Consider the following 14,617-nt stretch of genomic DNA (forward strand, 5'->3'; position numbering starts at 1 on the left):
CCCCCCCCCTTTGCTTTTGAACATACCTCGTGGCGCATGAGGGGCTTTGTCTGATCATTTCTTTGTTGTTTTATTTAGCGGGCTCACGGAAGGCGTTATAGCAGTTGGTGAAGGCAGATTCTTGGTTTTTATGAGATACTTTCTGTCTGAATTGGAATGGTCTTTGTGTCCCTATTGTCCCTTACCCTTGGGGAGTCATTCAATGAATTTCATGTGTAAGGGCACAGTTGTTTTGCTATCTCGCCCGTTTTGTCCTCATACCCTCTTTATGTTAAAGTTATACATCTATTTGAAATTCGGTCGGCAGATCTATTGACAGGTCATATGCTGATCAGCTACACCACTTGCCAGACTCGATTACAAAATCATGTATGTTTCACTATCTTAGAGCAACTGAATCTGTGTAATGTGGATGATGGTAATCCTTTGAATACGAGATCGTAGTGTGGACGTCATCGGCGACACATTTAGCAAGATCCGAGATCTGATGCACCTTTAAAGAGACTATATCTCCCTTCAGAGCTCGATCTGATATCTCACTAGTCCCCAGATCTTCATTCCGTATCCGTGGCTCCGTTGCGATCATACCCCACTAGAGTCCACCCTGGTCCACTTCTGGTGTTCGGTGTCCTCCCAGTGTCTCCGATCAACCCTCTCTTTGCTGAAACAAATATCCTCCAATCGGCACTGCAGTTTACTTGCAGTAGTGTCATACGCACAAGGCGCGCCCCATTGTGATACGAGCTGGGGAAACATCAACCCCACGAAATTGGAGTTCCCTTATCTGCACTCAACCGACCCAGCCATCCGGATTTCTGTGGCTTCATGCGTATCTCTCCTGTCGAGGAACAACAACTTTACTTCCCAGAGATATCTGTGTATGACATATGGCATACAAAGGACTGTTGGCTGAACCATATCTTTGAACAGTTTGAATCGCAACCCTTGTACGGTACTAGCGCGTCGCGACGTAATTTCCTTTTTGCCCCATCCTTTATTAGCCGCCTCTCATATCCCACAGTTTGGCCATCAACCAATCCGTTTGAGTCTCTGTGAAACATTCTGTCGTTGAGACCCGCCTACTATTGGGGATTAAGCGCGCTTGGGCAGCTTCACTTGCTCTGAGACTGTGTCAAGTCTAGCTTATCGTTCGTGTCTCACATATCCATGATAGGCGAGACAAGTGAAACAATGTCCGAGAAACCAGTATTCCAAGTGATTGTGTTGGTAAGTTATGACCCGTTGATTTGTTTCTTCTCTGTTGCAGAACCCGTCACGTGGAAGGCCATGTATCTTGGCGATTTAATGTTGTTTTCTCAACTTGCCTGATGGCGGGTTCCAGCAGATAAACCCCTGTAGCTTTACTTTGCTGGATGCTGACTCCCTCAGGGCCCGACTGGTGGACCACGCGAAGATAGTGTCACGGGAATTCTTGTCCGGTCAACGTCAACAAAATGGTCTCCAGACTCCGTAGTAGCCGTTGATGCAGGTACCCTTCTTGCAGGCATTATTCGGTTGCTGGAACGATACATCCCCGAATGCCAGGATGATCGGGGGGTGATGACAAGTGGGCCCTTTCAGGGGCTCGAGCTGCCCTGCAGAACAGCACAGGCAAATGCAGCTCATGTGTTTCGCGAAATCATTGGTGCTGTTCTCATTACACACCCTCATCTGGATCATATCTCAGGGCTGGCTATTAACACTCCAATTCTGGAGGCGGGGAATGGACCAAAACCCGTGGCTGCTTTACCATCTGTGCTGTCCGCTATCAAAAACCACATGTTCAACGATGTCATCTGGCCTAACTTGTCGGATGAGGATGGTGGAGCTGGTCTTCTTACATATCAGCGCTTGGTGGAAGGTGGAAACCCTCGTTTCGGTCGCGGAGAAAGCAGAGGCTATGTCAGGGCTTGCAACGGTCTATTGACAAAATGCCTGAGTGTTAGCCATGGCCGATGCAAGCAGCGATACCATCCAGAAAGCGGGATGCATCATCGAATTGGCAGCACTGTCTTTTCTGATCACCAGTTGATGCTTCCTTCGAGAGCGATTTCAGTGGACCATACCGAGGGCAGGTAAGCTAAGATGAGCAATCTTCCGGAATTCTCTTAACCGTGGCTAGTTTCTATTCTCCCGCTCGCTCCCCACGCCTACTCCCATCCAACCCCAAAGAACCAGTGATGGCAACAGTTGAGAGCTCCGCCTTCTTCCTGCGCGATCATCACACCGGCCACGAGATTATCGTCTTCGGTGATGTCGAACCGGATTCGGTTTCCATGGGAACTCACAACAAACGAGTATGGGAAGCCGCCGCACCGAAAATTGCCACGGGCAAACTCCGAGCGATCTTCATTGAATGTTCCTACAATGACAGCACTGACGACTCGTATCTGTATGGCCACATGTGTCCGCGACATCTAGTCTCTGAGCTCAGCGTGTTAGCCAACAAGGTCACGGAGGTGCGAGATTTGAGCACGGGTGAGAAAAAGCGCAAGCGTGAACCCGTAGGCCCCATCGAGATCGGCAGCGAGCAAGTGAGCCCTCGCTCAAAACGGACGCCAAGATCCTCTGCCGATAAAGGCAGGATATCCGAGCCGCTTGTTGAGCGTCGATCGCATCCGAGCGAGTCATTCGAGATTCCCCAGATACCAAGAGTGGATCTCGGGGATGTCCTGGGAAATCTGGATTCTGAGACTGGGGTTGATAGTACGGCTCCTCCTCTGGAAGGATTAAAGGTCTACATTATTCACATCAAGGAGAATCTTACTGATGGGCCTCATCCTGGAGAGCAAATCTTGAGGGAGCTCCAGGATCATGGCGAAGCAGCCAATCTGGGTTGTGAATTCTTTATCCCGAATCCTCTTGAGGGAATATGGATTTGAAACTTACGAAACCACTACGAGGAGGCCTTTTGTTTTGTTTGTTTTGAGGCGGCGTTTTCTTTGTCATTCTCTGTAAATTAACTCGTATTCATTTCTCAGCTAATAAGTACCTTTAGTGCATCTCTGTATTCGATGTAGATACACAGACCTTCAAGTTTGAGTTCCTTGACTTTTACACCATGTGTACTCATATGTCTACTAGGCTTAATGTTTCTCTAGGGGATTATATCAATGGTATTGGACAAATCTATTCGTCTATAAGATATAAGTATCCATGGTTGCACTGGGTGTCTCTATCTACGTTCATTCAAAGACTTGATACCGAGGCGCAGTCGAGTGCCAATAGCAGCTTCCACCAACGTAAAGCTCGATAGCCTCGAAGTATTGCAAGATCTCTTTCGAAGCGGGCTTCTTCAGCCTTTCCTCCTTGAGCTTTGCAGCCAGAGACTCTTGTTCAACAATAACACCAAGGAGCATCATCTTTGCCGCATCCGCTGTGGTATGATGCTCTTTCATCAGAACTACCACTCCATTTCTCATTCGATCTGTCTCCTGGTCTTTCTCAATATTCCAACTGAAGTAGTCATTGGTTAGACCGAGGACATTTCCCATTGCAATATCGAATTGTTCGATACTGGCGTATTCCTCCTCACTGAGGGTCATATCCATTCCCCAGCGGATGAAATAAGATGACATCCTGGATGATAATTATCAGACTTTTACTGTCAAAGTTCTTAAAATGGTACAGAACTCACCAATAGCCGCAGTTGGCGATCCGGTATGGCATATACTCTTCCATGCGTGTGAAGTCACCGCCGATGTTGTCGAATGTTGCCAGGTAGTGTCTAAGCATCTCGATCATAGCAGGAGCTTGCTTGGGATCAATGTCAATTGCCTTTCGAAGAACGACTGCCAGCGACTTTTGTCGCACATTTCCAGACTCGAACTTCGATGGATCAATGTCAAGTTGAAGGACCTTGGCCAGCTCATCATGCTCTCGGCATGCCTGCAAATCGTTAGTTGGTAATCCATAAACAGACACCTAGCGCTCTTACAGAGATATGATCCATCTCCTCTGTCACGTCTGTAGATGACCCTGTTGTCAGCACACTGCATATATGTGGGGCACCTTGGTGTCTTACCATCATGGATCCACATCACCTCGACTAGGCAGGACAACAGAGCTAGTCTGTCCGGAAAGGCCGAGCAGTGGCAAATGGTGAAGGGGTCACCGTAAGGATTGGTGTGTCGGATGAGTGCTCGACGCCTTTCCCTTGTGCCTTCCTCAGAAGCTTCCTCGTCGATCTTTCTGAGGGCATCCTCGACTTCCTGAGCGGCAATGCTGATTCCAGCGGGGTAGCGCGAAAAGAAGACGGGGACCTTGTAACCTTGAAGCGTCTCGAATACCGAAGGGATGGCTGAGACAGGGCCGGCAGGGGAAGAAGTAGGTGCTACCTGCATCTTGTGTGAGGAGGCTTAGATTGTTCTGAGGTTGTTTTAATGGTAGTGAGTATATAAGAGAATGTCTCTCATTGAAGGTAAAATGAACCCTTTTATGTCAGAAAGGGATAGCCGAGGGCTAGTATGTACATAGTAAATTGTGACTATCCAGGTCTAAACCTTCCCATACGAAGTACTGGCAAATGCAAGTCTCACATCCAAGTATCCCGTACACCGCTAATCGTCGTGAATATTGTTAGTTGAGCTAACGGCGAGTCCGAGAGTATAATTATTAGAACACCAATAGCAAAACTGAATTGAGATGGGTCCGATGTGTATGATCGAGGATCTTCATTGGTACCATTGGCTTCATGATCAACACTGAGCATGGGTTAAAGGATCAAACCCCTGGAAGAAGAGAATGGTGGGATGCCTTCCACTTCGGCTATGATTTTATTGACTCCCTCTTTTCCCATCTCATGGTTTCCCAGGAGTGTTTGGACTCGCTGGTTGAGATGTGATATATCAGAGTGTACAAAATGTGCACTCCGCAGTTCAAGACAATCTCCACTAAGAACACTGCACACAAGGGAAAAAATCCCAATCCCAAGCATCCAAGCGTCTGCTAAGACATCTTGCTGTATACTAGGCCCAGTGTGGCATTGGCTTGCCCCGCTTGAGAGAGGGATCTTTAGAACTTTACAATCCTCTGAGCGTTAGTCGTTTCACCACATTGACGGGATATGTATGGAAGGGGTGCGCTCTACTGGCAATGGGATGTTGCCAAGAATCTCTGACGTGGTTTGATAAGAAAATAGGTAGCCAATGTGCATGACATGACGCTAGTCACGATCCATCTACATATGCAGTCATGATAACCGATGGATCTGTACGATCGACAGTGCCCACAGGTACAACCTGTACACATTCATCCGAACAGGATCCCTGAACATCAGGGTTGTATATGCAGGTTGTTTTCGAATTAGCATCACCGACCAAAATATAGTATGTGAAAATAACACCTGTTAAACAGTACAAATGGAGGATCCACAGTGCACGTACAGAGTATTGGACTGGCATTCTTATAAATAGAATAATCTGTCAATCTGAGATTGATATTGTAAAAGTGTTTGATTTTTTATTTCTCCTCTGCGGAGAATTGGTCTATATTGATAAACTTTTACTTTTTTGCGCTTATTAAATGTCGCCCCAAGAATACCTCAGTTCTATGGAGACACGTGCGCTCGGTACAATATCGGTGATACGACATGATGCAGGTTATATGCAGGAAATTGTGCGAGCAAAATTGACCTGCATGAGTAGCGCTGATCTTGCATCCGTGCAGGTCAGATCCTCGGTGACAAGTACTAAATTAGGGCTTACTCCGTGCAATATAAATCAACTGAGGATTGACTGCAATTGTCAACCATAGGCACTCAATAGAGAATCACACAATATTTGGGGTTTGCAGATTACCTACAATATGTCGAACACTGCAGTAGTTAAATGCACCTAAAATGCCTGAGTTCGTATTTGTAAACTCTCAATAGAATCATTCATCTTCTAGGCGACCCACCAAAGTGTGACACTAATGGCCCACAAGTATGCAAAGTAAATTCGAATACGACAACACACCGCTTGGGCAGCGAGATCAATTTCCGACGGGCATGTTCCAATTAAAAGACATCTTTGGAGTTGTTTGCATAGACCCCTGTCACTTGGTAATGTTACTAGACTTACTGGACAACTTTTGCTCTGAGTCGTAACATGTGAGATATATAGCGCCAAATCTCCCCAGTTTATGTTGCCCAGTCACGCTTAACGCTTTACAAATTCTTCATCGATGCCTCTGTATTCTTGAAAATGGAAATACGTACTTCTTCTCAGGACATAGCAACCATGTTTCCGTTTTTTCTGCGCCTCAAACTCGATGGTTTTGGCAAAGGGGAGACGCTGTCTCTGTTTGCCATAACGATTGCGGTAGTTCTGTCACTGCGGTTTACTGTGCAGTTATACCAAGCAAGAATGAAATTCAGAAGACTTCAGTCTCGAGGCATAGTATGTTTCTTGCCTCGTCTAAAAGAATCAGAATCCTAAGCTAACATCACCAGCCAATCTTGCCTCACTCGTTCTTATTGGGACATTTTCTCATTGTAATCCAATTCTACAGAGATTGGGCCTTTGACGCCAACTTTATCCAGACATTTGGCTTCTACATCATCAAATACTGGCCGAAATTCTTCCCAAATGAGAAACAATGTCCCCCAGTCATTTACCTTGATGTATGGCCTGTTGCTAGACCGATGGCATTTTCCCTACAGGCCTATGTGTCCAATCAAATGGAGATTGGGAGCAGTTTGCCAAAGTCCCCTATGCAAGGAGAGTTCCTGAACCCAATTTCGAATGGGAGGGACCTCAATTGCATGCACGGGGAGGAGTGGCACATGTGGCGCTCGAGATTCAACCCCGGATTCAGTCGAACCAACATCAGAACATGGATACCTGCTATTATCGAGGAGGTTGACACGTTTGCGAATGTGCTCAGAAGCCTTTCCGGTGGTGATGGTCAATGGGGTCAGGTTTTCCCCTTTGAGCAGATATCTAGCAACTTGGCCTTTGATGTTACAGGAAGGGTGGTTCTGTAAGTCTAGCCTATATCGTTTTACCAACATTCACTACTTTTGCTAACCATTGTAGCGACACCCGGCTCAACTCTCAATCGCTTTATCCCTCTCCTTTCACCATCGCTTACCGTGAGCAACTGAGCCGCATGGAGATTACTCTGAGCCCTCGCAAGCTTCTTTGGAGGATTACCCCGTTGTTCAAAATGATTGTAAGACGTAAGAGAAACCAGCTCTTCAAACATCTTCGACCGTTTATCACAAAGGGTATAAACGCTGCTAGCAATAGCCCACGAACTATAATTCGGTCTGCAGTCGAAGAGTACACTGGCGAGCCTGGAGTCAACGGAACCGACCCCAATACCCCGGACGAAGCCTTCATCGAACAGGTCTTCTACCAGCTCATGATATTCTTCTTTGGCGGTGATGATGCATTGTCCATCACAATTCCCCGTGTATTCAGACAACTCCAATTAAACCCCGAATGTGTGGCGAAATTGCAGGCTGAACATGACGCGGCTCTTGGCTCCGATCCAAGCCTTGCTGCAGAAAAGATCCGGGAAGCGCCTCATATCCTGGACTCGTTACAGTATACCCTAGGAGTGATCAAGGAGACACTGCGCATGAATCCAGCAACGATCACAATCCGGGAAGGTCAGCCTTCATTCAACCTGAAAATAAACGGCGAGGATGAGCCATGGCCGACGGATGGGTTCGATCTTTTTGACAGCTCTATCACCATTCATCATGATCCAGCCAACTTCGTCGACCCGCTCAAATTCATCCCGGAGCGCTTCTCCGCCCTAGCAGGCGACAAGTTGCATCCGGCGAAAAACATATGGCGTGGGTTCCAACTTGGACCTAGGAAATGTATTGGGCAGGAACTGGCAGTCGTCGTGATGAAGTTGGTGTTGGTCTTTACTGTCCGTAGTTTTGATATTGAGATGGCTTGGGATAAATGGGATAAGGTGCGGGAGATGCAGGGCTTAAAAGTGGACCGTCAGACTGTGGAGGGTGAACGAATGTATACCACTGGGAAAGCGACATCGCACCCAAAGGATGGTGCACCGATGCACGTACGGATGCGGAAATCTGACAAGAAACAATAGCGCAATGGCTATTCTGGCCTAAGAGATATAAAAATTCGAGAGGAGAGTTGAAAAATATATAGAGAAGCTTGACTGAGACGTATCTTGTTCGGACGAAGTAAATGCTTCTCTCATAACTTGCAAATACATAAATGGGAATATACTAAATGACAAAAACCCAACCTGCCACGGTTGATAAGAAGCTTCCTTCTCCTTACTTGGATATTTTCTCCTTGGCCTGTGCGATGATATCTTCCCACACAGAGAGGTCATCAGAAGGAGTCCTAAGACCCTTACTTGCCGAGGCAATTTCAAGTTCCTCGAGCGAAGGATTGCTACTAGGGAGGTCCAAGATAGGCTCTCCATCTCGAGCAAAGGCAATCAGCTCTTCCTCGGTACCCCATTCGCTCATGGCCATCAGACCGATAGGCACACCGCCATCTGGAGTATAACCAACGGGGCAACTAATAGCAGGGCATCCAGTAAAGTTGGCCAGCCAAACATACTCCATGTTGCGCACAGAGGATTTAGCATCCGATAAACCACGAGACAAGTCCGCCTCACCGCCGTCAATATGCCATCCAGGGATGGGCGTTGTGGGCGAGACGATGAGTAGCCCAGGGTGGGTCTTGAACAGATATGCGAGATGCGTCATGAGGAGATTGCGTAGCCGTTGGGAGGCGAGCAAGTCCTGTGCGGTGATCTGGTACATACCCATAGAGACAAGCACCTTATTCGGGGCTGTGAGCTGGCGGATCTTGCTTGCATCAATGCCAGATGCGATCTCCGCCATGATGGTAAGAGCATGAGCGCGCTGCCCTTCAGGCAGGTAAGGAATTGTGATATCGATAACGTTGTAGCCTTGCTCGCGGTAGTAGTCGAGCGCCCGATCAATCGCAGCGCGCACAGGGCCCTCGGCGCGGTCATTCCAGTCGCGTATAATACCTATTGTCTTTGTCCTCTTGGCCTCAGGCTGCGGGGGATTAGGATAGGGGAACTGCGATGAAATCGGGTCTTCTGAAGCTGGTGCGGGAGTGGCCATGATGCGATAGGCGAGGGCGAGGTCATCGATGCTAGCAGCCATAGGCCCGATAACACCAACAGTGGGTGCGAGGCTTTGGGATGGCGCACCGGAAACACGCCCATGCGAAGGCTTCAGGCCCCAGATACCACAAAATGACGACGGGATACGAATTGAGCCTCCACCGTCTGCGCCAAGCGCAATGGGTACAAGGCCAGCTCCGACAGCATATCCGGAGCCACCGGAGGAACCGCCACAATAGTACTCCTTATTGTGGGGATTTCTAGGTGTTCCATAATTGGGATTGTTGTTGTTTGTATCTGAAGAGTGTTAGCTACTGTAACTCAACGATGACCAATCGGAACGCACCCAGTCCAATCTCATGCATGGATGTTTTTCCGATGATTATAGCTCCGGCGTCAAGCCATTGCTTCACACACCACGAAGTCGCATCAATGCCGTGCTTGAAATCCAGCTTTGAGCCTAGCGTGCGCTTATAGCCGGTGAGGTGCACTTCGTCCTTCACTGCGACCGGAACGCCGTCAAGCGGACCCAACGACTGGCCGTTCTTGTATCGTTCCGTAGATTCCTCCGCTGCTGCACGAATCAACTCAGCCTGAGACTCGAGGAAAGCAGTTGAGTGTTTCCCGGGCGGCTGGGTATCACGTTGGACCAGAGGCAATAGCGTCTCGATGACAACGGTCGGGGTCAGCTCCCCTGAAGAGTAGAGCGCATGATAGTCTGCGGAAGTATAGTATCCATAATCTCCCTTTCTGCGCTCCATAATAGCAGATACCGCTTTCGCTGGTGACTCCGCCTGGCTGGTATTGTCGACTGGAATCACAGTTGGATCGTAGCGGCCGGCATACTGGCTCAGGTGGGGGATTTCACGAATGACACCGAAGCCGGCATTGCGCCAGAAATGGCTTTGGATAAATCCGATATTATGGATTCTGACATAAACAGCGGGGAATTAGCATGTTGTGATTGCTCGATGTAACTCTCCTATAGCTTACAATGTAGCGCCGATGGCTAGAGGCGTGCCGCGGAAGACCGGTAGGACCTGGTCTTCATACTTGTACGGCACATTGGGACCCTCACGTGCTGGAGGGTAATTCAGAAAAGACTGTTCGTTAGAAGGCATAGTGTTTGTTGAAGAATGGTTTGTGTAATTCTCCGGGCTCACATGTTGCTCCACCATGATATCACATGCCGCGGCTAACCTCGTGGCTTTCCCATGTACAAGCTTCGACGCCAATGCAATAGCTACCTAGGTATCTCTGCGAATCCAGAACATGAATTATTAAGATATTTATATGTAATTTTGAGGTTGGATGATACTACATCTATGAGTGTTGTAATATATCTACAAGCTCAACTTAATATTATACTTGTCCATCCCCAGAGCAGCACCAGTTAGCACTGCCGCATAGATGACTAGAATGCCCATGGCCTGCGGTGTGTTAAGATCCAATGTTGGAATGCTGAGGTTCACTGCCCCAGTAAGCAGGTTCGCAATCAGGAACAGTGCAAGGCCACCGCGGTTGAAGGCATGTAGGATGCGACTGGTGGCAAAGGACGTCTGATCTGCCTCGCCTTCCTTGCTAGTTGCTCGGTGGACTGCAGGGAAGAATACAGTCTCGGTCAGGCAGAATAGGAAAAGCTGGGCACTATTGAATGCTGACACCCAAAGCACATATGGCATGTTAGCCAGTCGGCGCGATACTGGGATGTTCGCACCGTAGCCGAATGCGTAGGTAGAATTGAAGAAGAACATGGTTGACCAGAACATTCCTTGAAGAACCAGTTGCATCAGAACAGAGTTCCGTGCCTTCTGGGGCGATTTTGTGGCCGAGGTACCACGAGGAATGATGCGGACTCCAACACCCCTTCCAGCGAGGAAGATCGCAAAATATCCAATGAAAGAAAATACCCCCTCACGGTTCTTGGACAGCAGATCTGGTCCCCGAGGAGACACCAGAATGTAACCCTTGAGATCAGTTGACTCTAGAGCGACTTGATAGAGTACTGCAATTCCAAGTGCAAGCACCTCATATGAAGGGATCAGTGTGATCAAGGAGTCAAAGAGCTCCACGAAAGGAGGCAAAAAGCCAAGCGTGAAGAAAAAGTTCCAGTGCACACCATATTCCGTCACATGTTCCGCATAGTCCAATCCCTTGACGCTCCACAGTCGGATGAGGCCTAGCACAAGCAGAGGAATGGAGTGCCGAGCTGAGCCAATCAATCTCTTATGCAAAGCCAATCTCGGGGATTTCGAGTTCCGACCCTTCAGAACCGCGCGCGCAGAGACTACTCCAGCGGAGAACACAAAAGAGCCCACGCCCAAATCCATTAGAGATGTTCCCCAGTTCTCCACTTTCGCAAAACGACGTGGGAACGCGCGGAAGTCGACTGCAAGGATAGCTATACATGTGACAATCATCATGGCTGCGCGGTAGGTGGTCAAGAATGGGTGAATGGGTAAGGCCTGCTGTTCCTCCTGGGAGCTCTCATTTTTGGCCTTGGATTTGCGGGGCGGTTTGGCCTTTTGGGGTGTGCGCAGACCGTTTCGGGTGAGGAATAGGAGGGCCGCGGGGGAGACGAGGAAGATGTTGAGGAGAAGCGGCGCGGAGGAGTATGCAGTCGTCGCGAATAAGATGGCTAGTACATTGAGGATGAAGTCGGTCGCGAGTGCCGCAGGACCGTAGGGTGTGAAGAAGGATAAGCGGGACTGGAGCGCAGACCAAAGGAGGACAGATGTCTAAAGTGTTCACAGGTCAGAATATATCAATTGCAAGGTAAAGTCTTAAGGTTTCTCACTGAAGCAACGAGTGTGACTGCATTGATCTCGAGTATTGTGCTTCCCGCAAGATTAGACACAAAGGCCTCCTTGCGAGCTTTGTAGCTCGGATCCATGTTAGCAGTTATCAATATAGATAGCTGATCGCCCTCAAATGTTCAGAATATAAAGAATGACGTGGTTGAATAACGGAGGGTTGAAGCTCTAAATGTCATGTTTACCCGCGATCACCTGACCAGTTTACGGTCTTCAACCCCAAGAACAACTGTCAAGATCAATAATGACACTGTGTCAATTCGGTCAAAATCTTGTGGACTGATACATAAATGGCTGGTCTTGAAGATGACTCAAAAGCAACCGTGACTAGCTTTCAGGTTGGCCTTACGGCTTTACAGCTTTACAAGTATGTGCGCAACCAATTGTTCGCAAGTAATTTTGATTTCGATTAAGGAATTTTGTGTAGCAGGTCGTTAGTCTCTAGTGTCTATGAATAATGAAATTTTAGCACGCTGTCCTTGACATCAGTATGCAAAAGAATCATGATCTGGGCTTTCCACGTCCACCACCACCACCACGACGTGCTCCACGGCCACCGCGGCCTCCTCCACGCTTCTTCTCAATACCGCCTCGGTCTCCTTGACCAGCTCCGGGGCTAAGTGCATCACGGCTCTTACCACCTCGGGAAGAATTGCGAGGTCTAGAGGATCCGCTTCTGGCCATCTCATTTGGGTCTGCATAGTTGAAACCGGGAACACCCTTTAATCCCATCTTGCCAATGACCTTTCTGTCCATTGGGGGAGGCTCGGGACATCCCATGCCTTTGACAGCCATCTCGTTCGCGAGTTGAACAAGGCCGGCCTTATCAAGGCGGAGCTGCCTCAGAAGACCCGATCCAGCGAAGAAACCAATGAAAGACGAGTAGGCACGTTGCTTCGACTCTTCATCAATAGTGTACATGGCCTGCAAGACAGCTTTGGAGCATGAAGGAGCGCCGGCATTGATCGCTTCAGTATCGGGGTGGGGCTTGATAGGCAAGTGACGGTTGTTCTTCATGAAGAATGACTCGCCCTCCGTGAGGAGAATGATAGCGCGGCCGTCAGCGCCAGCACGGGCGGTACGACCGACACGGTGAACGTATTGCTCGCCGTTTGATGGCAAACCGACCTGGATGACCAAGTCGACGTTGGGGAAATCCATACCACGACCAATAACATCTGAAGCGAACAGAATTCCGGCTTCGGCCTCCTTGAATTGATTCGTGGTCCTTGTGCGAGCACCCTGGTTGAGTCTGGAGTGGATCTCGAACACCTTCAAATGAACCATGCCCTTGCAGAAGACTCCTGCGAGGAGAGCAACCATGTGTGCAGTCACGCCGAAGACAATGATTTTCGAGCTCTTCTTGATTTCATGCTTGAGCAGGGAGGCAAGTGTAGTGAAGGTCTCTGCCACGGATGGCATCAGCACATGGTACTGGGGAACTCTCTCATGCGTTGGTGCTTCATTCTTATCAATGGTGGAAATGCTGGTGTAGTCTCTCTTCAAAACAATATTGACCACATCCTTGACTTTGGGGGGGACGGTGGCTGAGAAGCACATGCCTTGCCATCCAGTGCTCTTTTGTGGGATGAGCTGGAGGATTCGCTTCACGTCAGCAATAAAGCCACTCTCAAGCATCGTGTCGGCTTCATCCAAAACCAAAGTTTGGATGTTAGATAGCTTCTTGGCGGTGGGAGTTTGAGATAGGTAGTCGCACAAGCGGCCCGGGGTGGCGACAAGAATGGATGGTGCGCCCTTCATGAAGCGCGAATGAGCAGATGCTCGGGCTGTTCCACCAACTGCAACATGGCACTCAAGAGGAGTAGGAAGTTGCGACGTTAATTCATCACACGCCTTTGCAATTTGTTGGGCAAGTTCTCGGGTTGGGGTAATGATCAAGATGCCGACCTTGCCTTTGGGTGGCGCGGAATCACCTTGGAGCAGGCAGTGCAATGCAGGCAACAAGAACGCAAGGGTTTTTCCAGTTCCAGTTTTAGCCTGGACAAGGCAGTCGGTGCGCCAAGTTGGAAGTTCGGTCAAAACACGCTGCTGGACAGGGGTCATGTTGGTAAATCCCATCACGTCAAGGGCTTTGAGGAGCTTGGAGTCCAGCTTTCCAGCCATAGTTGAGTACAACTGAGTGTCATTGCTGAGTTGAAGACCTTCCATGATGGTCAAAGTTTTATATTTCTTGAAGAAAACTGAGGTTAATTGTTTCGATGAAAACTCAAACTCGAAGTGGCGAGTGGATAACTGTTAATGTTTGTTGACAAAACAAGAGAAAGAGGAAGTGTGAGTGAGTGTTATCTTTCTTCTCTTGTTCCTTCTAATTTAGCAAAAGTCAGACTGATGCTTGATGATGTGATTCAATACAAGTTTATATTTGACAAAGAAGAGATTTGTTGCCAAGCATTTAAGATTGTCCCAAAGTCTGGTAAGCACCGTTTGATTGGTTCCCTCAGGCCCACTATCTTCGCTTGATATCACGTGTATTATGGGTCAGTTCCTGGAAAAGTGAGACTAACCGTATATGGTAATTCGCTTGCCTCGGTCGTTTATTTTCGAGGGAACATGTATCAGAGGTCTAGGCATGTAGAATAATTTGTCAAAATTAGATGGATATATATTAGCTACGGAGTATATCCTCGGAGCTTCCCCGTGATGAGCATTTCCTCTCATGACAATATTGCCCGACGCTAGTTCAAAGGGCCTAGGCAACTTGGAGTAGG

At 48.4% G+C, this 14,617-nt stretch overlaps 6 protein-coding genes across 6 annotated transcripts; 2 read left to right on the forward strand and 4 right to left on the reverse strand.

Moving 5' to 3' along the window:
* Positions 1-1,167: 1,167 nt before the first annotated feature.
* On the forward strand, positions 1,168-2,882 carry pdeA (3',5'-cyclic-nucleotide phosphodiesterase PDE1; the record flags this gene model as incomplete). Its single annotated transcript, XM_016737792.1, has 3 exons — positions 1,168-1,227; positions 1,390-2,075; positions 2,123-2,882. The coding sequence occupies 3 exons, from the start codon at positions 1,168-1,170 to the stop codon at positions 2,880-2,882; spliced, it is 1,506 nt and encodes a 501-aa protein (XP_016597766.1).
* Positions 2,883-3,185: 303 nt separating this feature from the next.
* On the reverse strand, positions 3,186-4,343 carry PEX2_005160 (terpene synthase family protein; the record flags this gene model as incomplete). The annotated part of the gene is made up of 4 exons (XM_016737793.1): positions 3,186-3,579; positions 3,638-3,888; positions 3,938-3,966; positions 4,025-4,343. 4 exons carry the CDS (start codon positions 4,341-4,343, stop codon positions 3,186-3,188), a joined length of 993 nt encoding a protein of 330 aa, XP_016597767.1.
* Positions 4,344-6,221: 1,878 nt separating this feature from the next.
* On the forward strand, positions 6,222-8,052 carry PEX2_005170 (Cytochrome P450; the record flags this gene model as incomplete). Its single annotated transcript, XM_016737794.1, has 4 exons — positions 6,222-6,380; positions 6,434-6,963; positions 7,020-7,210; positions 7,259-8,052. The coding sequence occupies 4 exons, from the start codon at positions 6,222-6,224 to the stop codon at positions 8,050-8,052; spliced, it is 1,674 nt and encodes a 557-aa protein (XP_016597768.1).
* Positions 8,053-8,245: 193 nt separating this feature from the next.
* On the reverse strand, positions 8,246-10,196 carry PEX2_005180 (amidase; the record flags this gene model as incomplete). Its single annotated transcript, XM_016737795.1, has 3 exons — positions 8,246-9,372; positions 9,422-10,005; positions 10,069-10,196. 3 exons carry the CDS (start codon positions 10,194-10,196, stop codon positions 8,246-8,248), a joined length of 1,839 nt encoding a protein of 612 aa, XP_016597769.1.
* Positions 10,197-10,418: 222 nt separating this feature from the next.
* gwt1 (putative GPI anchor biosynthesis protein Gwt1) lies at positions 10,419-11,968 on the reverse strand (the record flags this gene model as incomplete). Its single annotated transcript, XM_016737796.1, has 2 exons — positions 10,419-11,813; positions 11,873-11,968. 2 exons carry the CDS (start codon positions 11,966-11,968, stop codon positions 10,419-10,421), a joined length of 1,491 nt encoding a protein of 496 aa, XP_016597770.1.
* Positions 11,969-12,389: 421 nt separating this feature from the next.
* Positions 12,390-14,057, reverse strand: PEX2_005200 (DEAD/DEAH box helicase; the record flags this gene model as incomplete). Its single annotated transcript, XM_016737797.1, has 1 exon — positions 12,390-14,057. The coding sequence occupies one exon, from the start codon at positions 14,055-14,057 to the stop codon at positions 12,390-12,392; it is 1,668 nt and encodes a 555-aa protein (XP_016597771.1).
* Between the last annotated feature and the right edge of the window lie 560 nt (positions 14,058-14,617).

Source organism: Penicillium expansum, assembly GCF_000769745.1.
Source record: "Penicillium expansum strain MD-8 chromosome Unknown contig12, whole genome shotgun sequence".
Classification (NCBI taxonomy): Eukaryota; Fungi; Ascomycota; class Eurotiomycetes; order Eurotiales; family Aspergillaceae; genus Penicillium; species Penicillium expansum.